The sequence below is a fragment of the Brassica napus genome, chromosome A2 (assembly GCF_020379485.1).
Source record: "Brassica napus cultivar Da-Ae chromosome A2, Da-Ae, whole genome shotgun sequence".
NCBI classification, from domain to species: Eukaryota; Viridiplantae; Streptophyta; class Magnoliopsida; order Brassicales; family Brassicaceae; genus Brassica; species Brassica napus.
The window spans coordinates 15,340,193-15,368,063 of record NC_063435.1 but is presented as its reverse complement, the minus strand read 5'-3'; the positions used below and the strand labels follow the sequence as shown (position 1 = coordinate 15,368,063).

The 27,871-nt window shown below is 31.6% G+C and overlaps 1 protein-coding gene, 1 long non-coding RNA gene and 1 pseudogene across 3 annotated transcripts; 2 read left to right on the top strand and 1 right to left on the bottom strand.

The window, feature by feature from the left end:
- Positions 1 to 4,288: 4,288 nt before the first annotated feature.
- Positions 4,289 to 5,355, top strand: LOC125574930 (annotated as a pseudogene).
- A 208-nt stretch (positions 5,356 to 5,563) lies between these two features.
- LOC125586621 (probable serine/threonine-protein kinase PBL19) lies at positions 5,564 to 7,626 on the bottom strand. The gene is made up of 4 exons (XM_048756546.1): positions 7,044 to 7,626; positions 6,711 to 6,962; positions 6,415 to 6,537; positions 5,564 to 6,281 (listed from the first exon to the last, which is right to left on the bottom strand). The coding sequence occupies exons 1-4, from the start codon at positions 7,407 to 7,409 to the stop codon at positions 5,883 to 5,885; spliced, it is 1,140 nt and encodes a 379-aa protein (XP_048612503.1). The 5' UTR covers positions 7,410 to 7,626; the 3' UTR covers positions 5,564 to 5,882.
- Positions 7,627 to 15,206: 7,580 nt separating this feature from the next.
- LOC125586605 lies at positions 15,207 to 16,664 on the top strand. 2 transcript variants are annotated; one of them, XR_007323153.1, is made up of 4 exons: positions 15,207 to 15,606; positions 15,708 to 15,864; positions 15,933 to 16,118; positions 16,287 to 16,664. It is a non-coding gene; the product is annotated as an uncharacterized LOC125586605 (long non-coding RNA). The 2 variants fall into 2 exon arrangements; XR_007323147.1 differs by having other exon boundaries at positions 15,267 to 15,606; positions 15,940 to 16,118; positions 16,287 to 16,663.
- Positions 16,665 to 27,871: the final 11,207 nt, after the last annotated feature.

Genomic DNA, 27,871 nt, shown 5'->3' with positions numbered 1-27,871 from the left:
TGTTCAAGCCCATGACAATGATGATCAGACTGAATTTGAGACTTCAGATATCCTTAAAGAGGCCATTAAATTTCAACATCATGTTGCTTTTGTCTTTGCATTCCCTTTGGCTTTATTTTTTTGTTCTACTACTTTGAAATAAAGTTCTATCTATGAAATAAATTTGATTTATATATCCAGTTAAACTTCCTAAGAACATTTAAACAAAGCCAAATGAAACATTCTTATACTTAAGAAATGTCTAAGATGATGATCCTTGTCTATTTTTCAGAAATGAAAGAAGACAAGAACATGCTAATGGTGAATAGTGGATCAAGCCACACTATATAAAAGACAAAAGATATTTTGTTAACCTCACCCTAAGAAGTGCCAATATCAATACTATAGCAGGCACGGTCAGTCTTATTGAAGGCCATGGCCAGCCCACTTAATGATGCCTAATGGCACGCATCTAGAAATTTCTGATGCATTATATTCTCCTAAATCAAGAAAAATTTGTTAAGTTTCAAAGACATTCGTATGAATGGTCTACATGTTGAAACTAAGGGCGAGGGAAAGAAAGAATTCCTTTTGATTTATGAAAATACCCAAGCCATAAGAAAGTCCTAGAGACTATCCCTGCTATATCTATGGGCCTTTATTGTGCCCATATAAACTTGATCGAGGTTAATGTCACAATGACTAAAGAGTTCAGAGAAGCCTTTAACCAATGGTACGACAGGCTCGGGCATCCTGGTTCGGCTATGATGCGTAAAATACTCTTGAACTCAACTAGCCATTCCTTGAAAGATAGGAAAATTCTCCCTAAGAGCTTCCCATGTGTTCCATGCTCACAAGGGAAACTAATAAAGGCCATCAAAAGGTGGTTAAGGAAACATTAAACTTTCTGGAAAGATTCAAGGAGATATATGTGGACAATACACCCCCTTGTGGGACATTTCGATATTTTTATGGTCCTCATTGATGCATCGACCGGATGGTCGCATGTTTGTTTATTATCCACTAAAAACCTGGCATTTGCTAGATTACTGGCCCAGATCATAAGACTGAGAGCCTACTTTCCAGATTTTCCACTTAAAACTATTCGTCTTGACAATGCTAATGAAATCAATCCCAAGCTTTTAATGATTATTGTATGTCCATGGGGGTAAGTGTTGAACACTCCGTGGCACATGTACATACACAGAATGGATTGGCCGAATCCTTCATTAGAAGAATCCAACTCATAGCTCGACCATTACTCATGAGGTCGAAGCTTCCAGTATCAGCTTGGGGACATGTGGTATTACATGCTGCTGAATTGATACGCATAAGGCCATCTAGTGAACACAAATATTCTCCATCCCAATTACTCTCAGGTCATGAGCCAGACGTGTCCCATATCAAAACATTTGGATGTTCTGTGTATGTTCCTATTGCACCCACCACAGAGAACAAAATGGGACCTCAAAGGAGGATGGGAATATATGTTGGATTTGACTCTCCCCCATTATTAAAATCTTGAGCCAACAACAGGAGATTTGCTTAAGGCCAGATATGCAGATTGTCATTTTGATGAATCTGAGTACCCCACATTAGGGGAGAGAATAACAAGTTGGGCAAAAAATAAAATGGAATCAACATCCTTATCATGGCAAGATCCTCGGACTCAATCATGTGATTTAGAGGTCCAGAAACTAATTCATTTGCAAAAGCTAGCTAATCAATTGCCTGATTCCTTTGCTGACCCGAAAAGAGTGACTAAGTCCTATATACCAGCTTGTAATGCACCAATAAGTATTGATGTCCATGATGGACACAATCAAGTGGCTACAGAGTCTAAGGCACGTCTCAAACATGGTAGACCAATTGGTTCCAAAGATAAAGGACCTCGAAATTAAAGAAAGGTGCAAAAGAAACCGAGGTCATAGATTGTCAGACAAGCCTAAGGTACCAACCAATGAGACTCGGGACGCCGAGCCTCATGGTACTGAAGGTGCTAATGATGAGATCTCAATTAATTATCTTATGTCTGGGACAAGATGAAACCGAAAAGATGTCGACATCGATGATATATTTGCTTATAAAGTAGCCCTTGATATGATGGACTTAAATGAGGATCATGAACCCACGTCTATTCTAGAGTTCACTCAAAGATCTGATTGGCTCAAATGGAAAGAACCATAAACATGGAGTTAGAATCATTAAAGAAAAGGAATGTCTTTGGATCGATTATCCTGACGCCTTCTAACATTAATCCAGTGGGATATAAGTGGGTATTTATGAGGAAGAGAAATGAACATGGTGAAATTGTAAGATACAAGCACGGCTTGGCACAATGATTCTCACAATACCAGGCATCGATTATGAGGAGACATACTCCCCTGTGGTGGATGCAACTACATTTCGCTTTTTAATAAGTCTGGCCATCAAAGAAAATTTGGATATGCGGTTGATGGATGTTGTAACCGCATACCTTTATGGTCCACTGGATAATGAAATATATATGAGATTACCAGAGGGTATTGAGCTTAAAGCTAACAAAGGTTCTCGAGAAAACACTGCATAAGGCTGAACAAATCCTTATATGGACTTAAGCAAAGTGGTCGAATGTGGTATAATCGTTTAAGCGAATACCTTGCCAAAGTAGGCTATAAGAACGATCCTATCAGTCCATGTATCTTTATAAAGAAGTTTGCAAACATGGATTTGTTATCATAGCAGTGTATGTTGCCTCTGGGAAAATCGCCCAAACAGTTGAATATCTCAAGAAAGAGTTTGAAATGAAAGATCTAGGTAAAACCAAAGTCTGTTTGGGGTTGCAACTTGAGTACATGAAAGGAGGAATCCTTGTGCATCAAATGGCATATACTGAAAAAGTACTCAAGAGAATTTATATGGACCAGGCTCACCCATTGACCAGTCCAATGGTCGTGAGATCCCTTGATTTGGACACGGATCCATTCGGTCCCTAAGAAGGACGATGAGGATATCCTGGGTCCAGAAGTGCCATACCTCAGTGCCATAGAAGCATTAATGTATTTGGCTAGCCACACTAGACCAGCTATATGTTTTACCGTAAACCTCCTATCAAGATTTAGTTCTTGTCCGACCCAAAGGCACTGGAACGGAATTAAACATATCCTACGTTACCTACAAGGAACTAAGGATTTGGGTCTATTTTATACCAATGAAACCAAAGATGGTTTGGTAGGCTTTGCAGATGCAGGCTACTTATCTGATCCACACCATGGTCGATCCCAAACCGGTTATGTGTTCACTCATGGTGGTACTACTATATCATGGCGTTCCATGAAACAAACTATAGCAGCCACTTCATTTAATCACTCAAAATTCTTGCCATGCATGAGGCAAGTCGTGAGTGTGTATGGTTGAGGTCTATGACCCAACACATCCGATCAGATAGTAGAATGGTCAAGGACAATGGTCCGACCATCATATATGAAGATATGCTGCATGCATTGCTCAACTCAAAGACGGGTATTTCAAAGGTGACCGAACCAAACATATTCTACCCAAGTTCTTCTTTCTCATGAGTTGCAGAAAGCTGGAGAGGTCAACGTCCTTCAGATCCGGTCTAGTGAGAACTCAGCCGACCTCTTCACCAAGTCATTGCCCACCAGCACATTCAGGAAGCTCACGCAGCAGATTTGCATGCGAAGACCCAAGGACCTTCAGTGATGTCCAAATCAGGGGGAGTAATGTGTGTTGTACTATTTTTCCTTTCTCTGGTTTCCCTTTTACCACATTGGGTTTTGGGTTTTTCCGGGAGAAGTTTTAATGAGGCAATATTAGCATGTTACAAGTCCTATATGGTTATGGCATCCAAGGGGGAGTGTTATGAATCATGAAGTGGATGGTCCATAACCTAGATCATACAAGTTCAAGACTAAAGTCCATTGAAAGTTTACATCCAGCCACATGGAAGACCCATTCAACCTTAGTCTTTATGAGTTTGACCATGTCATTATGTTAAGTATTTTTGTAATCAATTCTCTCTTTGACTCCACCTTGTATGAACCATTATATATAGTGGTGTAAGCAATAAGAAATACACAACACATTCTCACAAACCTTCTCTCAAATCTTAACACAAACGCTTTAATTTATTCTTTGTGTCAATAAAACTATTTCTAGAACTATTTTTTTATACATTTAGGATCAGATCTATAGAATGAAAGTTTTTTTACTCACAGATTCTCTATTTCTCAAAACTGGCCCCCTAATTTCTTACTTCCCCTATATTAAACCCCCAGAGAAACAAAAGTGTCTTTTATTTGCTATAAAAGCCCTCGCACTTACACTTTCCTCGCAAATTCTACCCACAAACCTCTCTCTCTCTCTCTCTCTCTCTCTCTCTCAAAATCAGAAACATGGAGGTTTCAGAGAGGAAGCCTTATTTCATCGAAGAAGAAGATAAGTTGGCTTCTTCTTTATCGGAGATGGAAGCTGGGTGTTCTGGTAACAAGGTAAACTCACAAAACGGCATCGTTCCAAGTCCTTTCTCTTACGTCGGAATGAACAGTTTCAGCAAAAACACTAACTCCTATTACAACAACTACAACCATCCAAGCTATTATCACCATCAATACTCTGTTTCCTCTCCGAGATCCGCAGTTTCTGGAAGATTCATGATTTCAGATTCGATAATCGACAGCCTCATTTCTTGGATTCGTGTTTCCTCTGTCAGAAACCACTCGGTGATAACAGAGACATCTACATGTACAGGTACACTTTTAGATCTATGCATCAGATTCGCCTTTTAATCGAAAAGAATTTGTTTTTTTTCTCATTAGCCATGCAAATATTCATGGTCTGATTCAAAGTTTTGATTGTGTGTGTAAATTGCAGAGGAGACGTGCCGTTTTGCAGTGAAGAGTGTAGACAAGACAGATAGAGAGAGATGAAGCAAAAGAGAAGAACAGAGTCTGTCTTATTCTGTGAAATCAGCAATGAGGAGAAAAGAACAAAGAAGCTCTTCTTCTTCTCCAACTAGATCTCGTGGTTATGCATGTCACAACGGAACTATTGCTGCTGCTTGAGATTCTGAATCTGATTATGAGTTTGGGAATTATAATTATAATAATAATAAAAAGGAAAACAAAAAGACAAAAACAAAAGAAGAAGTGAGATTGTGTCTTAAAGTGTCGAATCTGGTTTTGGGATTCTCTTTTGATATTTTCTAAATCTGAAGATTACTTTAGCTTGAAGTTTCAGGGAAAGCTAAAGATCCATCAGCTTCTTCACTAGTTTTCTTTTCTTTTTTTTTAACTTGAAAGTTTTGGGAGTATATGAGAAGAGAGAAATTGTATATGCCTGTGTGAGTTATAAAGTCCATGGGGCATGCTTGAGTAATCTTCTCGTGTATCTATTGGGTAAGAAAACAAACATATGTGACAGTTTTACATGTTCAACCATGAAAACATATACAAGGTATTAAAATTTATACACTTTATTCTATGTTCTGGCAAACCATGCTTTGTGTTTTGATATTAGATATTGAGTGATAGTATCAGTTTTTTTGCTGTAGTCACAAGAGCTATTACCAACGTAACTACGCAAGTATTCAAATGAATTTCAATACAACCATCATTTGAAAGTGTAGCGATTCTTACCTTTTCATGGAAACAAAAGTTATATGAGACATAACTTGTAACAAATCATTTCCATATATATTCATTTTCCTTCATTTTTTCTAGTATTCATCTTACTTCATGATTTGCATTTACTAACTTATTTGTATAATATTCGATGAAAAAAAAACTTATTTGTATAATATTCACTATGCAAAAAATATTCCAAACTCAAAAATCATTCTCTAACACTAACACCTCCTCTCTCAACTCCCCTCCCAGGTCCTGCGCTCTACTATTGCTTCTTACCTAACTACTTTCTTTACTCGCGGCTATATAAGAATCTCCACTATCGCACTCTTCGATAATCTTCTTTAATCTTTCCACTACAATCTCCATCGTGGGCCGCTCTTTATCGTTCTTTTTGAGGCAAATATCAGCCAATTTTGCCAAACTCCTCGTTCCAGCAGATGGATAGTTATTGCGTAGCCGCGGGTCAACGATCATGCTGAAGCGTCGACTATCAGGAGGATACTCTTTGACCCATTCCAATAGTCTCCGTTCAGCGGGTGGCTTGTTCCTCTCAATGGTTCGACGTCCGGTTATGATCTCGTAAAGCACAACACCAAAGCTATATACATCGCTCTTTAACCGCAAATGGCCTGTTTGCACGTATTCAGGAGCTGCATAGCCCTGTGTTCCAACTTTCTACAAAGAGAACCAAGAAAAAATCAAGAAGAAGACATTATCAAACCATTCTTCATCTAAAACTATGTAAAAACCATAACCAAATGCACACCACAATTAACCCAAGAAGGTAAAAGAAGTGTTTAATACTTACTGCAGTTGTGACGTGAGTATTGTCGCCCTGAGGTCCTTCTCTTGCAAGCCCAAAGTCCGATAATTTCGGACAAAATTCATCATTTAAAAGCACATTAGAGGATTTGAAGTCACGGTATATCACCTGCCCAACCAATTATACCACAAGAATCCACCACTCATTAACGGTTCATAAAACTGTCTCATTCCTAATGGGTTTATGTGTTCACATTGTGCCTGTCCTAAATTATCAAGAACAATCAATAGGATCTGTTTTAAAACCTCTAATGGGTTTTTGTTTCAGTTTAAAAATTGCACCTTAACTTCATGTAAATAAGCCAATCCTTCAGCTGCACCAAGCATGATCTCAAGCCTTTGTTTCCATGGTAACGTGCGAGCTCCACGCGTGAATAGATGCTCTTCCAAGCTTCGATTAGACATGTACTCATAAACCAAAAGCCTCTCCATTCCGTTCTCCCCATCTTCGGAGCAATAACCTAAGAGCTTCACAACGTTCTGATGATTCACTACCCCTAGAAACTCAACTTCTGCTAGCCATTGCTTGTGACCCTAATACACACCATTACAACACAGAAGAAAGAGAAAACATCAAAACTCATTAAAAAAAAAACAATCTCTCAATTCAGTTACCTGTAAACCTTGTGGATTGAGTTTCTTGATGGCGACGACAAGTGGAGGATCAGAATCTCCAGTGGTGGGAATCTTTCCTTTATAAACATTACCGAATCCACCATGACCGATCTTAAGCCTTCTGCTAAACCCACAAGTGGCTTCACTGAGTTCTTCGTAAGTGAATACCCTAAGACTCTGTTCTCTCTCTCTATCCAAGTCTCTGATACTTCGCCCAGAAGGCAAAGATCTCGGTTTGTGGAGGTTAAACGACGGCGTTTGGCTCTTGTTCCTCAGTTCTGGAGCTGAGTTTTGTGCTTTTCTTCTGTCTTTTTGTTTGTTTCTGGGTTCGGGTTTCTTGGATTTGAACAAGAACAGACAGTTCATGTCTCAAGGAGAGAAGAGAGAAAAAAAGATTGAAACTTTGTGTAAGGAAAAACAAGGGGAACATTTATACTATTCTTTGTAGAGAAGGGAGAGTTAGAAAGATTGAAACTTTAGGTAAGGAAAAACAAGTGGAACATTCACATTGATTGTTTGTCGAGAAAAATTATAGATGGGAAAGTGTCAAAGAGCGTGACGGTCTCTTCCTTATCTTTTACGAAGGAAGACGAAGAAATGGCGTAACGGGAAATACACGTATACGTGTGAAAGGAGAGTGATTGATTATTGATCAATGTAGGACAATTTCAGACTAGGTAGTAAGTGTAGGGACTCGTACTGTAATTTTCAAGAGTCATATCAACTTAGTTTTTTTTATTAATGGTTATCTTTAAGGAATTTAATCATTTATAAAACAGCATATATTACTGGAATTTCTAACAAATTTCGAGAGATACTTTATTATTTCTTATCGTGTTTTTCAATTTTGTATTTATCTCAAAAGTGAGATACCTAAAGTTTTAGATAGTAAAACAAACATTCAAGAAGTGCAAGGATAAACACAGTAGCATGCTAATTTCCCATTAGATGCCCGAACGCAGTGAGGAGTTCCGTGCTTTAGTTGACGGCACAGAGCGCCACATGAGCCAGCACCACAATCTACTTGTGGTAAAACCTCTCCACACATGTCTCCTTGAATCTCATTCGCCATCAGCCCTGTCAAAAAAAAATACAATTTAAAAACATGTAAGTATCATTTGTTTTGGCAGCGGAAACAGTAGAGTATTTTAAAAGTTGGTAAAACACCAAACAAACCTAGAGTAAGGATGATAAGGACAGCACAAAAATGGATTTAGTCATTTTTATATGATAACCGGAGTTCTCAAAATATAAAAAGAATGAGCGTAGTGTAGTGTACATCATATGTACACACATATTTATATATCATCATCAAGCTCATATTTTCCATTTATGTATATCTTTAGGAAATCAATACATACCATATATGATAGTGCGATATCTGAATGTATCAGACTTTAAATGCATATTTAAGTTGCTATATCTTTCTCGTTAATGTATTAAGAAAAATTCAAAAACTAAGAATATATGCATGAATCTAAGTGTATCTATGTCATAATGATTGCATCTAAAATCTATACTATTAAAGTCTATATTATTAAATCAGGATCCAATTTTAGCAGGATCCTAAAATCTGAGTGCATCTAAAATCTATACTATTAAAGCATAATCCTATTTTAAAATTTAAGATTCTACCTTTAGATTTTCATCATATTTACAAAAATAATAGAGATATCTTATATTTATGGTAACAAATAAATTTTCTTTACAAACCAAAATAAAATCATAAATGCTAATTAACTATTAGCATTTATTTCGGTAAAATTTATCATACCTATAACAATTCTTTTTTCGACCAGATTTTTTTTGTTTTGAATAATTAGATATTTCTAATCATATGAAGTATACTTAATTTTGCGGGTAATAATAAATTAAACTAATATAATTTATTTATGAGATACAAATGAATTGATATGTATTTTTGTAGTGTATTTCCTATTTCTGAGAAATAACAAAATCATAATACTACCCTTTTTACAATTTTTATAGTTGAGTTTTATATGGTTGAAACAAATATATGCATCTAAGCAAATAAATAAATAATAATCACTAAAAGTTAAAATCTGCAAAGAAAAAAAATCTGCAAAGAATAATATTAAAATATGTAATGAGAAATATCTTTCATTTTTTCAACTTATATAGTAGTGTTTTTATATAATTGGAACAAATATATGCATCTAAATAATTTAATAAAATATTATCATTAAAAATAAAATGTGGAAAAAATATTAAATTATGTAATAAGAAAATATCTTTACTATATAAATATAATACTTTAGAATAAATTAAAATTAATACAATATTTTTTCTAAAAGCTTAACTTCTTTAAAAATAACTTCATAATATAAATATAATTTTTTTTTATAGCATATCTAATATCTATAATTATAACATAAACAATCATAAATTTTAAATGTATATAGTTATCATATATAAAACACACATAATCTTATAATTAAAAAAGTCTTATAATTAAAAATTTGTAGAATTTTAAAGAAAATTAATCCCGCGCTTTTTAAAGCGCGGGTCAAATTCTAGTTTGATCTTAATTGTCATGTTTTGGATGCACAAGAAAAAATTGTCATGTTTTGATTGAGCGCCCACGTGCTCAGCTCCCTCACTTGAAAAGACCAAGGATGGATCACAAGAGCATTTCCAATGGAAAGTTGTATCCATTGAATTCCTAAAACACACATATATATATATATATTATATATGCATATGTAATTGTGTTGGGTTCATAATTTTATGGAAAATTCAATCCAATTTTTTTTTACTCCAATGGATAGAACTCTCCATTGGAGATGCTATTAAGTAATGGTTACACCTAAGAATAGGGCTGGGCATTTTATCCGATACTCGAACCTGAATCCAAACCTAAATCCGAATCTGAACCCGAACCTGAATCTAAACTGAAGTAGCAAAATACCCAAACAGGTTCTTTATTGAACATGTTTGGATACCCGAACCCGATCGGATATATCCAAACTCGAAATAATACGTCATCCAAACATATGTATACTTTAACCCAAATATACATCTTTCATCCAATATGTAATGAATGGTTTCTCTAAACCGATTTTGGTTTAATTAATATTATATAAAATCAATACAAAATCATTATTTTTCCTAACTTAAACGTGTGCACATATATATATATATGTACTCTTTCTTAAACGTGAGAGATTAAGGCACCATCTATCTACATCTCCCATCTCTCATCTTTTCTTCCTACAAGATCTTCTTTTCTAAAATATTGTTATTCTCACGATCCATGTAAAGTTTTTCGGAGACATTAGTTGTTGTTGTCATCAACGATAACCACCATCACTGTAACAACCAGAGCCACCTCGAACCATCTAGTCGTTTACGGAGGGGTAGTTTCCATCCATTGAGCTTCCCTTGTTACTTTTGATCTGTTACATAACGAAAGCAAGAGAAGTAACAATTTTTTTTTTTGCAAGAATTATGTGGCTTTAATTTTTTTTATCAATAGTTCAAAAAAAAATTATCAAATACTTTGGTTTTTCGGTTATATCCAAAATACCCGAATCTGAACTAAAAGTACATGAACCCGACCCGAAGTGTAAAAATACCCGAACGGGTTTTATGCTTCTATACCAAAATATCCGATCCAAACCCAAAAGTCCACCCCTACCTACAAGCATCTCCAATCCAACCTTAAATCCTCGAATTTTAAGGTTTTGTGTCATTCCAACCCAACTTCAAATTCTCAAATTTTGAAGTTGTGAATAGTGAAACCTCAAATTGAGGTTTCTATTCACAAACTCAAAACTATCTTTTATTTTCTGTTTGGTCCTTATAGTTATTTCTTTTCATAAATAAATATGCTAAACTTAATTTAGAATAACTTAAATACACCAAAATAAATTAAAATAAGATAAATAATAAAAAATAAAAATAAAAATAAGATAAATATTACATAACATTAAAATAAAGTTCACACAATATAAAAATACATAAAATAAAGTCCACAAAAAAAAATGAAATTCCCTTTTACAAACTTAGCACAAATTAAAGCAAATTACATAAACATTTAAATATTACATATCTTACAAATTGCGGTAATGAACATACTCGATTTTAATAATTTCTAGCTCGTAATCTACAAATTAAAAATAAGGAACCTCATTTATCACTTTGGAATGTGTTGATTGAGCACATCCCCTATATATTCATAGAGAAACATTTAAAAAGTTATAACATGTAGTTTGTAATAATTAAAAAAATGTCATGTTGAGTTGTCACGTAATTGGAATGTTAATTTTGCTTACGTGGCGGCTTGAGAATCAATTGATTTTTTTTAGTCCAAAATTAAATTGTTAGGGAATGTTATATTATATAATATGTCCATTATAGACCATTCATTTATCAATTGAAATTATTATATATTTTTTTCTTAAGTAAATCATTACTGAATTGCCTAATGTGATTAAGATATATAAGGCAATTAATGATTTTAAAATAATAAATATTTGTTACAATCTGTATACTTTCTATCATTTTTGTTTATTATTTATTACTAAAATAAATTACACAATTACATTAATCATATAATAAAAATTAGATTTTTTTGTATATGTTGTATTTGGATTTTTTCAAACGAGTATAAATTACTAAAACTATTAAAAGTCTCACATAAACTTTTGTGATCAAGGTTTAATTGTTTTTCTATAATAAGATACAATGATTATAAAATTATATGAATAAATAATTTTATTTTAATAGTTGTTTATGTTAATATATATATATATATCGTTTAAATTAAATTATACATCATATGAAAATACATACTTCTATTTTGATATACGCGTTGAACATATATTGAAAAGTTAATATTTTAATTTTGAAATATTCATTGTTTTTTTTAAATGATTATAATATTAAAAACCACTAAACATTCCACATTAAAAAATCGTTGGTTTAAAATTTTGTTACACAAATATGCAAATAATCATAAAATCATATGAGTAGAAACCTCATTTAATATATATCCATATTAAAATTATACTATATATCTATGTTAAAATCATTTTAATTTAATTATATATCATATACGATAGATAAGATTGATTGTTTTGATTTATTTACCCTAAAATGATTGCGAATAAACAAGAGCGGTCGTTTGATTTATATGCGCACACCAATTTATTACATAATAGTAATTGATTTCTTAGTTATTTAATATATAATTATTATTTAATTATTTCATAATATGTAGAAGAACATAAAATAAATAATAAATATTAGATATTTATTCTGTACAAGTCGCGGATCTTAACCTAAGTATCTCTTTAATATTATTAAAAATCTTAAATAATTTCTAAATCTTATGCCAAAACAAAATAACGAAAGATGAGAATAATCTCAAAAATCAATATTTATATCGCACAATAACCAAAATGAAAAACGACACAAAAATGTGAAGATAGATAGGATTGACACGTGAACGTAAACTTTTCATAATCGTAATTAACTTTTAAAATTGATAAATCATGATATAAAACCGAGCTGGCATAGTTTCATTGTAACCAAATACTAGGCATGATATTCTTCGGCTTAAATGTTAGGTTCTTATGCAATAAGTGATTTTTTGACCTGAAATATTTTAAAAATTGGGATCAGCTCATCAATAAACAAATTATGTAATTAACAAAAGAAAATTTAAAAAATTGTTTAAGGGCCAAAATATTAATTCGATCAAGAATATAATTTTATATTTCCATACAATATTTTTTAAATAATTTTCATATAAATTCACCATGCGCAAGGCGTAAGTCTTATCCTAGTATGAGAGTATTACATGAACAATGCTTGAGAATTTGGTATTTTATATGTAATTTTCTAAAATTTATGTGTATGTGTGTTGTTTTACTATACATAAAATTTATATCATCTTTTGTTATATAATATTGTAATACTGTGTGTGTTGTATAATATATTAAAGAAAAATTTCTTTGGATAGCATTTTTAGTTTATTTTCTCAAAAATAGCCTTTAAAAAGCAAAATGACAAAAAGAAGTTTTATTAAAGGGTAAAATATGTATTTATATCTCTTGGGTTAACTAATCTTGAAATTAAGGGGTGGGTTTTGGGGATGGAGTTTCAAATATCAAAAAAATAAAAAATAAATATTAAAAGTTTCAAAATAAAAGGTGCTATTTTGATCATTTTATTTTTTGAGGATTATTTTTTGTGATAAAAACTTAAAAATGGTTATTTAAGAGAATTGCCCTATATTAAATGTATTTATATATATATTTGTAAAGTTTTTGTCCTTATTTGTAACTTTTGTTAATATCAAAAAAAACTATAACCGGAAATCGAAAACTTTTACAAAGGAAGACGAAGAAATCGCGTAACGGGAAATAGACGTATACGTGTGAAAGAAGAGTGATTGATTCTTGACCAATGTAAGACTTATGTCATACGATTCATACTTATTTCAAGAAAACTAGTCATAACAAATTAGTTTTATTTTTAATTATATTTCTCAATGGCTAATTAAATCATGGAGAATTATATTTTTAAAGCATATTTATTGGGGAATTCTCAATTAAAGTTTTTCATCCTTAAAGTATTAATATTTTTTATTAATGGTTATTTTTTAACAGAATTTAATCATTTATAAAACAACATATGACACTGGAATTTCTAACAAATTTTTGAGAGATACTTTTTAAAAAAAATTCTTATCGTGTTTTTATATTTCGTATTATCTCAAAAAAACATTTATCGTGTTTTTATATTTCGTATTATCTCAAAAGTGAGATACCGTTTTAAAGAGTGAAACAAAAATTAAAGAAGGGCATTTAAAAACACAGAAGCATGCTAATTTTCCATCAGATACCCGGACGCAGTGAACAGTTCCGCGCTCTAGATAACCGCACAGAGCGCCACAGGAGCGAGCACCCTGAGCACCACAGTCTGCTTGTCGTAAAACCTCTCCACACATGTCTCCTTGAACCTCATTCGGCATTAGCCCTAGTGTCAAACAAACATTAAAAACATATAAGTATTTTCTTTGTTTGGCAGTGGAAACGTTTTTTTTTTTTTTCACAAGCCGTGGAAACAATACACTACTTTAACGATGGTAAAACATCAAACAAACCTAGAATAAGGATGATAAAGATAGCACAAAATATGGATTTAATCATTTTTATATGATAACTGGAGTTCTCAAAATATAAAAAGAATGAGCGTAGTGGTAAATCATATACACACATATTTATATATCGTCATCAAGCTCATATTTTCCATTTACGTATATTATCAGACTTTAAATGCAGATTTATTAAGTTGCTATATGTTTCTCGTGATTTTTTTTTTAAACATAGACTAGGATAAGACCCGCGCCTTGCGCGGGATTAAATTATTATTTTTATTATATTTTGGAGAATGAAACAATAGTTTGGCTTCATTTGGATTACGGGTGTTCAATCCGGATATCGGGTTGGTTTCGGTTCGGTTCGGTTTTTTTCGGTATTTGGTTAGTAAAATATAATTACTATTCTAAATCCATATTTACTTTGACTTTAGTCTTTCACATACTTTTGAAAGATTTCAACTGGACGACTAAATTGATCAGCCAATCTTGTTGCTTTAAATCATTAGTGTTTATATATATATATATATATATATATATTATTAGTTTGAATATTTATTAAATAAAAATTCATATGTGTTATATTTTATGATCATTTGTAACTTATTATAACAAAAAAATAATCTATTGATCACAAAATTTCAGAGTGGGAATATTCAAATTTTTAGACCATCTACAATGCTACACTAAAATTTACTCTATATTTTACTCTAAAATAGAGTAACTCTATTATAGAGTTGGATTTGCTCCAATGGTTCACTCTATAATAGAGTTACTCTATAATAGAGTGGAATATAGAGTAATCTTGTCTTTTTACTCTAAATATAGAGTGAAAAAATAAGATCTTTATATATAAAAAAGGGTTTGAATCCCTCCTGGTGAAGCCACCTCAGCTGCCAGCGCATAAATTCATTGCATGACGTGATGACACGTGTAAAAACCACCACAACGCGGCATTCTTCGTTTGTGTATCGCTTGGGCCTTTGTCATTATGTGTCTGTACAATAATATTGGGCTTCTGTTCAGAACGTGATTTTGGCCCAGCCAACTCTTTTCCGCGCTAACCCTAACCCTAAGTAAAAAAAAAAATTGTTCTTCGCAGCTCTTCCTTAGGCGGCAACAGTGACCATCGAGCTTCTTCCTCGAAGATGATGTTCTTAAATGTTCTCTGAAACCAACAATGGAGTCATCCTGTTCGTTGACATCTGAGTAATCTCCAACAATGGAGTTTTTGGGAGAGTTATTTGAGACGGATCGTCATGACGTTCGATCTGTCTTTGTGCCATCGTTTCGTCTCCGTTGCTTTACCCGAAACCGTTACTTGATGAATTGATTCACTGCCATTAACAATCTCTTAACTCCATCAAGCTAATTCAACCATGTTTTCTCATTCAATGCACCTCTCGGCAAAGGCGGTGCATTTTAAGCTATAAAAAGGTGAGCTTTCATCCCATGAATCTCACAAATCCTAATAACTCTTGCAAGTTATCTGCTTTTAAAAATTTGATATTGATGTTTGTTGTTTGTGCTTGAACCAGGATTGCGCTATGATCAGTCCTACTAGGATGGAAACTCGAAAGACTCAGATCAGTCTCTGCAAAAAGGTTGCATAGAAGCCATCGAGAATTTGATTCGTTGACGATGAATCTCGAGAAGAACTCGGCGTCCGACAACTCTCTGGAGAACAAACTCACTGTGAGTGGATCAGTATCTCTGTTCGATAACATCATGTTTTGAACTTGCATTTAAGCCACTTCATTCAGATTATAGGTTTTACTTCGAGATCCGTACGGACCTTAGTCAACCACGGTGAAGACATGAAATGAGCGATCTGGAAACCCCATGCCGCCTCTTGGTAATCGTTCACATCCACTGAACCGTGTCTTTTTCTGCAGTGGTAATGTGTCTGAAAACGTGCGGCTTAATGAACGAATCCTTCTGATTATCAGGTATGCTTTTTTTGTTTGTACTAGAGAGCTTTTGTCTGGATCCAATGGATCCAAAAGTTGTTGTGTCCATGTCATGAACATATTTCTGTCTCTGAAGAGCATGATCAATATGCTAAAGCAAGACACGATATGCTAAAGTTGTTGTGGTTTTCATAACTGACAAACCAGCCAGGGAATCAATAAGAAAGCGTGGGATGCATCCGGTGAGCATTGGTTGTTTCAGTCAAACGAGGTGATGATAATTACAAAGGATTACTTGCAAATACGACACTCTTCCAAGTACATTTATTGTATCATATCTGTGCTATGTCTTAACCTGAAGAATAGTCTATGCTTTTATGTTTATAGTGGGTTCACCCAAATTTTTTGTTCTATCCACTAGACTGGTCACTCTTTGTAATGGTTCTATGACAAACATTTTCATGTGAATATCAATTTCATATAGATTGAACAACATTTTTATTGTATAGTAACGAGACCATCTTAAATTATTGAGTAACGGAAACATACCATGTTGCTTAATATCATCTATTTAACCTTTATTTTTAAAACCTGCAGGATTATATAAACTTGACAAAGTAGCTAACTGGATACTAGAGTGGCACCTCAATCTCGATCTTTATTCCATTAAAATTAAAATAATAGAGGGTTTTTTAAAAATGGACTTGAGGTCCATGCTTATGCAATTATTTTAATTCAATAAATCAACAGACAAATATTATCATGAAAAAAAATTAGTAAAGATCAAATAATTTGTATATGTAAAGAAGAATAATCTTTTTCCTCATAACTGTTTCATGGTGTAACAAAAATTTACATCTTATTATAACTTTAAAAAGTTTAAACTGTTTTTACATTTCATGAAAAGAAATTAGTAAAGATCAAAAAAAATTTAAATTTGAAATTTATCACTAAAAGTAATGTATTTAGAAAAACTGAATAATTAATTTACCTAACCTAATAGTTAAAGATATAAACACCAAGATTTTTTATTTATATATGAAAATTTATAAAATTGAGCTAGAACTATTTTATTATTTATAAATTTACATCCCGCCCGTAGGGCGGGCTCACCCTAGTTACTCTATATTCCACTCTATTATAGAGTAACTCTATTATAGAGTGAACCATTGGAGTAAATTCAACTCTATAATAGAGTTACTCTATTTTAGAGTAAAATATAGAGTAAATTTTAGTGTTGCATTAAAGATGCCCTAATATATAGACGTTTTGAAACATTCAAATATAACATATAAGAAAAAATATAAATGTTTTTATTATATATTTAATGTGATTTTTTAATATCTTTCAATAATATAAAATTAAAAAAAAGGACTAAGATACCAAAATTGTTATCAAATATTTATTATTCATAATAATTAAACCCAAACCGAAGCTGCAAAGATTCGAACCCACAAAGATCCGCACATAATAGAACCTAACCGAACCAAATGGTATCAGAATGTCAATCCCTAATCATATGTAAAAAAAGGTTATTGATAAGAAAATATCTATATTATTAAAACAGAAACATTGTGTTGGACCTAACATTTATTTTATAAGTTTTTAAATTAAATATATCTTCCTACTTTATAGTTAAACCTATATTAAATCACTAATATTCTTTTCCTTATACTACAATCAATGTTTCCAAACAATATAGTCATTTGTTTATACTATTATCCATTTTCCCAAACAACACTATAATTGGTCTTATGTCCAAACAATATAAAATATTAGAACTTATCTTTTTAATAACCAAATATTTAAATAAATTAAATAATAAAAAAAAATATTCAAAAAATTTATAAAAAACGAAAATAAATAAAACTTAATTTTACAGGTTTAAATACTACAAAATATTTCAATCAATGATAAATAAATTAAATTAACATATTATTTTATTTATATTTACTACATAATGGTTCTATCATTTATTTAAGTAAGATAACAATTCAATAAAATTAATGTCATAATAAAATTAATTAAGTTATATAAAATGGAGTAATATGATCAAGACATTTATAGTTGTTAATTATATCTTTTTTTTTTCTCTATCAAAATTTTGTAGAAATGTCATAATTTAATAAAATTGTAAGACAATAAACTTTAAAATTTGGATTATAAGGTGACAAATTATGAAACTATAGCAATTTAAATCAAATTTGATATGTTAACATATCGGGTATCCATCGGTTCAATTGGTTAGTCTCGGATATAGTGATTTTTATAAATATGGATATTTTTAAAACCTAAATTGAATTATCGAATCACCGGATTAACCGATTTGACCGCGGATTCGGGTCAAATTTAAAAGCATTGATTTAAATGCAAAGAAAATTCAAATAAACAAAATTCTTACAAATTAACAAAATATTTATTGGATCCTTGGGCAAATATTTATTACAAATTAATGCGAGAGTGTATATCTTCAGTTCAATATAGAGTTTTACTCAATGGGCAGCCACGAGGTCTCATTATACCTCAGCGGGGACTACGGCAGGGGGATCCATTATCTCCTTATTTATTTATTATGTGTACAGAGGCTCTAATTATTAATATAAAAAAAGCAGAGCGGATGAAACAATTGACCGTATGAAGGTAGCCAGAGCGTGTCCAGCTATCTCTCACTTGCTATTTGCAGATGATAGTTTGTTCTTTTGCAAGGCAAACAAAGAAGAGTGCCACACTATTCTTAGGATACTAAAGGATTATGAGGCTGTATCAGGACAACAAATTAATTTTCAAAAATCCTCAATTCAATTTGGACATAAGATTGAGGAATCAAGCCGTCAGGAATTGCGAGATATATGGGAATTCAGAATTTAGGAGGAATGGGTTCTTATTTAGGTCTGCCGGAAAGTTTAGGAGGATCCAAGGTTCAAGTGTTTGGTTTTGTACAAGATCGTCTGAATAATAGGGTGAATGGTTGGACCTTTAGCTTTTTCACTAAAGGGGGAAAGAGGTGATTATTAAGTCTGTGATAACTGCGCTACCAAACCATGTGATGTCCGTGTATCGTTACCGAAAGCTACAGTGAAGAAACTAACGAGTGCGGTAGCCCAGTTTTGGTGGAGTCCAGGAGGAAGCACACGAGGTATGCATTGGAAATCATGGGATAAATTGTGTGAACATAAGGATAATGGTGGGTTAGGGTTCAAGGATCTGAATGATTTTAATACGGCAATGCTTGGAAAGCAATTGTGGAGGCTGATCGAGAAGCCAAATTCTATTTTCTCTCGAGTTTTCAAAGGACGGTATTACAGGAATGCTTCACCCCTGGATCCGATTCGCTCATATTCCCCGTCGTATGGCTGGAGGAGTATCATCACCTCTGCTAGATCTCTGGTTTGTAAAGGACTAATTAAAAGGTGGGTACAGGATCATCTATCTCAGTATGGAATGATCTTGGATCCCATCCACTCGCCCGAGACCAGCTAACAAAAATTCTCATCACAGTTATTCGGACCTTACAGTGGATTCCCTTATTCATCAGGATTCCCGCACTTGGAATTTACAGGCACTTAGGACTTTGGTGGAGCCTAACGATGCAAAGTTGATTGAAAGTATTCCTCTGAGTAGAAATCAGATGGAAGATAGGAATGGTTGGCATTTCACTAATAATGGGAATATTCGGTACAATCAGGGTATCAAGTAGAAAGGATCTATCCTGACAAGGAAAAACCACCAGATTGTTATGGTCCCAATGTGGATATACTCAAGGCATTTTGTTGGAAAGTGAAGTGTCCTCCAAAACTACGGCATTTTCTATGGCAGTTGGTGACAGGTTGTATAGCAGTGACAAAGAATCTAAAATCTAGAGGAATACAAGAGATACAGTTTGTGCACGGTGTGGAGACGCAGAGGAATCAATAAATCATGTCTTCTTTGAGTGTCCTCCGGCACGGCAAGTGTGGGCACTATCTAAGATTCCATCAAATCCAAATTTTTTTCCAACTGGTTCTCTTTTTACTAATATGGATCATTTATTTTGGAGAGTTAACCCAAAATGGAGGATCATCAGTTTGCATGGATACTATGGTATATTTGGAAGGGCCGGAATAATAAAGTTTTCAGTAATATTGATATTGAACCGAGAGAGACGCTAAACTTAGCAGAATTGGAGTCAAGACTTTGGGCTGAGGCACAAAATATCAATAATCCAAGGGTCGTACCTGAAGTACAGCTTAGATTGCCCTTAGTGACCACAGGAAGATGGTGTTTCACGGATGGGTCTTGGAAAGATAAAGATGTTTTTTCAGGACAAGGTTGGCTCAGTACCCTTCCAGGGTTTGAGGGTTTGTTAGGGGCAAGGAATGTAAGGGCAAGTTTATCACCTCTTCATGCGGAGATAGAGGCATTGACTTGGGCAATGGAATGTATGAAAAACTTAAGACAATATCAGGTCACATTTGCAACGGATTGTTCTCAACTGGTGAAGATGGTTTCAGAACCAGAGGAATGGCCAGCATTGGAAGTTACCTGGAGGATATCAAGCTTTTGAGAAGAAGCTTCATCAACTCAGAAATTGTTCATGTTTCGAGGACGGACAATAAAATGGCGGATCGTTTGGCACGCAGTGCTCGGATACAACCGTCGTTCGTCATACACATGGATGGATGAGTTGCCACTATGGTTTACGGAGTCTATATGAGTCTGTAAATGTTCTTGCTGTCAAAAAAAAAAAAAAAAAAAAAGGATTTTAGTTTGAAAGTGAATGAAGAAAGATAATGAATATGTATATGTAATTAACTAAAATAAATATAAAGCAACCATTGGGCCTCTATCTTTTGCCCAAACATTTTCTTCTCATATATCCAGAACATAAATTAAAGGAACAAAAAAATCTGCATGTAGGAGAAATTTTTTTTTTTTGCATCTATCTATAAACATGAATGGAAACAAAATGCAGTCTTATCTGCGTGTTTTTTTCTCCTGCATTTTTCTGCATTTCTCCTGTCCTACATTCCTGCATATGTCTGGCTCTCTTTTTAGTTCTTTTACTAGGTTTTTGTACGTTTCTAGATTAATATTATTGATTGGATTTTATTTTATACAAAATTGATAAAGACAATAAATAAGAAATATATTAATCAATAATTATGATGATTGTTTTTTTTGCCATCTATAGATTTCACCTAAACATAGAATCAAGAATTCATTACAACACATCAACTATCTTATGCTAAGATAGACTGATCATAAAACAAGACTACCAAAAGCCTTTAAAATACTAAAACTGACAAACGAAGCCACTAGTCGGACATTCCCGGACACATTCAAACAAGACTTAATACATAAACTTGAAAAAGATAATTCATTTAGCATCACAAACAAGGCAGTAGCATATCAACATATCAAAGCATCTAGGCATGTCTTGACCATCATTATAACCATCCAAAGCGGTCGAAAAGAGTCAGCAAGACTAGAAGAGCGACTTCAAACAAGGACCAACAATGACAAACCCATCCATAACTTGATTGAAACTAGAAGAAAACTTCAGAACCCCTGAGAACAAAGAGAACCCCCTTACCTGACCGGATGCTTACCAAAAGAGACCTAACTGCGCCGCTTAAACCATTTCAACCACTGAAGAAGGGACCATCAAAGAAGCTGGATGGAGCGACAAGATACTAGATACATTCATGACTGAGATAAGAGTAAGGCCCATATGCTGACGAAGCGGAGAGGGAAGATAAGAAGAAGATGCACCAAGTAGACACGACTAAAGCTACAGTGACAAGTCTTGAACCCAACCCGTTGCTACCAGAGGACAACATAGAGGTATACACACCAATAAATATTTACAAAATTGAGAGCTACCAGATTCCAACGAGAGTCTACTAAACAAATCAAGATCTGTTAAGCATGGCCTGAGAGCAGTGGCGGATCCAAAGATTATTTTAGTGGGGTCATATATATATATGATTTTCAAAATATAAAGAAAAAGGGGTGTCATGGGGTTTTGAACCTTAGTTTATGGAGTGTCAAAGGGTTGAGATGAAATAATCCTGCTACAGATTCTTTAGCAAACCTTATTACAATTTTATTTATTTGACCATATTTGGGGTTAGGTGACCCCAGTTGGGCCTTACTGGGTCCACTCCTGCCTGGGAGCAGAGGGATGCAAGTGAAGGATCAAAACAACAAAACAAACCAAAATTGAAAGATATTTGAGCATGAAAGAAGACATGTTGAACATAAAAAGCCTCACCTGACATATGCCTTACCAAATACGATGGAAGTAGTACCACCCCACATTAGAGTCGGCTTGAACTTGCACTGTTCACCAGAAAAAAGTATGGATCAGACAAAGCCATCAAGAAAAACACAGAGACGACGACGAAACCAAACAACAACTCATCTCCATCCCCAGCCATCACAATTGAAAAATACTATTAGAAATTACAGACCTTCTCACAGCACCAACGATGAACCCCGGACGCCGGAGAGAGTGGATCGGAAAACCCCTTTTTTCTTTTGCGGCTACTGGGTTTTTGGTTGAGTTTGACTTTCGATTGAATGATTGTTGTTATGCTGGTGTTAAAAGTTATTAGAAATCTCAAATCTGTATACTATTAAGGTTAGGTACAAAAATGTTTTTGTTCTTTTGCTAATTGTTTAAAAATTTGAAATAAAGCTATCATTAGTTTTGTCAATGTATCATTAGTTTTCTCCTCAACGCAAAATGAAATTTAATATTTTTTTTAATATGTTATCTAATGAAATTGTTTTGATGATTGTAATCTATGTCCACCCAATCTATACTATTAAAGCAGAATCACTCCTAGGATTATGCATTTAGTTTTTGGAGTTATTTACAAATTTAAGTCATTTCTTTTTTTAAATAATTTTATTATTAATTTTATGGTAATTATCTGATGAAGACAAACAAATATTCCTTATTTACCTTAAATGAAACTAGACCTTGACCCGTCCGACCGGACGGGTATTTTATTTTATGTTTTTAGTTTTTTTAGTTTATATTAAATGATGTATTTGTAGTATTTAAACAAAAAATTTATATTAAATTAATCTTTGCAGTTATAATAAAAATAAAAATTAAAAATTTAACAAAATATTATGATATAAATTTTATCCTAATTAAAATAATATTGAGGTGGGTCATAACTTTTTCCATTTTCAAAATCTTAGCATCCCTTAAAACAAAGAAAATAAATTTATAAATACATAAATATATAAACATATTTGGAACTATAATATCTACTAAAATAAATTTGTTAAAGAAAAATAATCTTGCGCTGTTGTTGTTTATTTCTAGAACTTGACCCGTGACCGTATAAATATTTGCTTTCACTTTAATTTTTTTCTTTGTACTAATGGTATAATATATATTTGTAAATTAAAATATATAACATAATTGTTAATATAACATTTTAAAGCATAACCATTTTATTTATTACTTTGAATAATTATATTTTGTGATTTTAATTGTCTATTATATCACAATGTATCATATAAAAATCCAATATTTATAACTAATTAGACTTATATTATGAAACACTATACTAATAATATATGAATAAAGTATTTTATATTTTATTTATATTGTATATAAATTCATTATGATGTGTAATATTTTATATTATTATTTATTACTAACAAATATTAAAAATATATAATATGTTAATATAAAATATATTAGTAAATCTATTTCGGTTAACATTTGATTAAGGAAATATATTATTTAAATTAGGAAAAACATTAAATACTTAAATCTATTATTTAAATTAGAAAAATACAAGCTAGTTTAAAAATATTTCAGTGGTATTCTAATGTAAATAAATGGTAAAATTAAGGGGTATTTTTATTTTGTACTTCTCTTTTAATAATATAGATTCTACCACTTAATTACTTCGAGTTTTGGAAAACAATATTTTTTATATTTTGAGAATCTACAACCTCTTATTGGTGTCGTCATTCTGGTCTTCTATTGTTCTTACGAAAATCTAAACACCTATTATTAATAGTGTGCTTTACAATATTATTGTTGTTATACTGTTTTCACTAGGTATTGTCATCGAAAGACATGCAACAGAGGAGTCTGTGTAGAAAATAGATATAGCTATGATACTAAAGTGGTTTTGATCAAACAAAAATTATAAACTAAGGGAAGTGTATGACATGTCATTATTACGTAGGTCTCTTTGTTTTTATTTTCTTTGCAACACTAGGTGGTACCCGCGCCATGCGCGGAGTGAATAGATTAAATAGAGATTATAATTTTTAATCTATAAATATTAGAAAGGTAAAAGTTATAATCACAAATATTTCATGTTATATAATGAAAGATTGAAGGACATTGTGCATGTTTATAAAAGATAAGTTTTGATTTTTTTTTTAACTTGTGTAATTGGTTAGGTGTAATTGGAGTAAATTTTATGAAAGTAAATCTATAATAATAATTTACAACTTGTGTAATTGGTTAGATTTTTTATTTTTTATTTTAAACTTGTTTAATAATGTTTCTCAAGTAAATCCCTCAAATTTCATGTGTGATTTTTAATTAGCCATGTGAATTTAAATAAATTTATAGTAACTTTCCTTTATTAATCGAAATCAAAATGCGTTTGCATATATCAGTTTTCTATTTTTTGGCTATTGCATAAATTACGGTCAAATTTAAATTAGCGAAAGAAATCAATTAAATTAGTAAGTTATTTTCATTAATTTAGCGATTCGATTATTCAAAAGTTATATAATTCAAGTAAATAAATAGGGAATCAATCGAAGAATTTAAATTCAAGTAAATAAATAGGAAACCAAGCCAAGCATTTAAATAAATTGCGGACTAAATAGAGATTAAAACTTTTAATTTATAAATATTAGAAAGGCAAAATTTATAGTCATAAATATTTCATGCTATATAACGAAAGATTGAAGGATATGTGCATGTTTATAGAAGATAAGCTTCGATATTTTTTAAAAATAACTTGTGTAATTGGTTAGGTGTAATTGAAGTAAATTTTATGGAAGTAAATCTATATGAATAATTTAAAACTTGTGTAATTGGTTATATTTTTTAAAAAATTTTTAAAAAACTTGTTTAATAATGTTTCTCAAGTAAATCCCTAAAATTTTGCGTGTGATTTTTAATTAGCCATGAGAATTTAAAATAAATTTATAGTAACTTTCCTATATTAACCGAAACCAAAATGCGTTATGAAGATTGCATATATCAGTTTCCTATTTTTTGGCTATTACGTGAATTACGGTCAAATTTAAATTAGCAAAAGGAATCAATTAAATATAGAAATCAAGATCTATTGGATTTGATATTCAAATGCCATCAAAACAGTAATTATTTAATATCTTGGGTTGATTTTATTTACTGAAATTTAAATTCTTGGGTTGATTCCCTATTTATTTACTTGAATTATGTAACTTTTGAATAATCGAATCATTGATATTAATGGAAATAATTTACTCATTCCTAAAAAAATTATAGAAGTAGAATTTTCATATTCATATAAAAGTAGATACAAGGTAAATATATTCTTTTGATTTATAATATAAAACGTTTAATGCCAAAACTTCATGGATTAATATGCACAAAAAATTAATGAATATGTTGTCTTCGATATACAAAACTCATGTTTATATAGGAAGAGCAACATATATCGGAGACAACATTTTTATATGAATGTTAATCACATATGAGAATGAGGTTAATTAATAAAAATTCTCCTCAAATAATAAGAAAGGGAAGTGATGCGTTTTCGTGAAATAGGTATTATAAGATCCGTGATGGTCACGCAAAAATATTGAGTGAAATATTATATTTTCGATTAAGGTAAGTATTTCAACACAATTGAATTTTGTTTCCTTTTATACGTTTTGAATATTCTTGTGTTTCCTTAATATTTTGACCAATTAAGCGTAGGTTGTAATTTGAAATATCGAGTTTGAATCGAGTTACTTGAAATTCAATTGTGTTTCTTTTTTCTTTTGACCAAATAACCAAAATATATCTGATATCCGTAACGTTTAATTTTTTTTTCCAACGTTGACAAAAATGTTGCATTATAATTAACGTTGAAAAATATGTTCATAAAACGTTGGATTATAATACGTGTTCCTAAAATAAGTAGAAAATTGTTCTTAAAATTATTCCCGTTTCTTTAGTTGCATTATAAAGAAATTTGATATTAATTTAAAAATGTTGCATAAGAATGTTCAAAAAATGTTGACTCGGTTTCAAAAATGTTCATAAAACGTTGCATTATAATATGATTTGATCTTAGTTTAAAAATGTTCATAAAATCTTGCATTATAATTCACGTAAAAAAAATGTTCATAAAACGATTTGATAGATGTCGAACTTATTTTGTTGCCTTTTACAACAGAGTTAATATTCTGACTGTCATAAATACCCGTTTTTTTTTTCAAATCGGATTGTAATTGTAAGCATATAGTATAATGTATATGACCAATGGCATTTGGTTGTAATTATTCTAGGGAACAAAGGGTTTTTTGAAAAAGTTAATGAGAATGCATGAGGTGATGACACATAGGAAATGGCACTCATGTAATAAACACATGAGGCCAAGGTTTATTTCTTTGAATGTTCCTCCTTTAATAAGAAAGGGATTACTTTTCTGATTTTTTTTTGCGGAAGAATACAAACGGTTCTAATGAAAAGAAGACAAGATTGACTAACTATGTTTTAGTTTGCACAACATTTTGAGTCCAACTTCATATAACAGTAAATCTAAATTGACAAAATGATGGATAGATTTTAGCAAGCCTATTTAGAACTTTAAATTAGATTCAAATAATTTAACTCCACTGATAAAATCCAATAAATTAAAATTATTTAATGTATAATCAGAGAATTCAAACATTGTAAATATAGATATAGGAATAGCAGCGCACAAAATGTGAAAACTCATCGTTTTAAAACTATAAAGTATTTATAAATATATTTCAAAGTAGGTTTATGAAACTAATCATACATTTTTAAAATATGGGTAAAAATAAAACTTAAAATATTACAAAATAGTTCAGCTAAATAGATTATTCTTTTTTTTTTAATTTTCTTATAATTAATATATGACCATATGTTATTTTAAAATTATATAAACTTTATATAAATTTTATAAATTAACGCAATACATATTAAATTTAAAATAATTATTTTCTTAAACCAAAATATTATAATTCCATTCAAAATTAAGATCATACATTATAATACAGATTAAACCTATATATTAAGTTTGTCTTGAAAATTATTCTTCATAAGCTCAGTCGACTAATATATTAACATAAAAAAAAGAAAAGCACATACATATAAAATGTAAAAAGGAAAAAGTTAAACTTTTAACATACACAAACTTTTAACATACACATAAAATGTAAAAAAGAAAAGTTAAACTTTTACATATAATAAATGATGGTTCTAACAAATTAGATGTCATCTATAAAAAATTAAATTTATTAATAAAAAATAATTCTGCGATTTTAAAGCACAAGTCAAAATCTAGTTTAATAATTGTAAACTGAAAGTGTATATTTGAAAGAAAAGAAAAACTAATTACTGAAAATTAAAGATTCAAACAAAGAAATAGTTGCGAAAAAGCTACTAAAATACCGTCACGAAGACCCATTTAATTAATAAGCCCACTTATTGTTTCTGGAAGATAAAGAAGACGTTGGCAAACGTGTAAATAGTTTGAAAAAGCAAGGTCCTTTAGCGCAAAGACAATTTTATAAAATAGAGCATAGAGTTTACA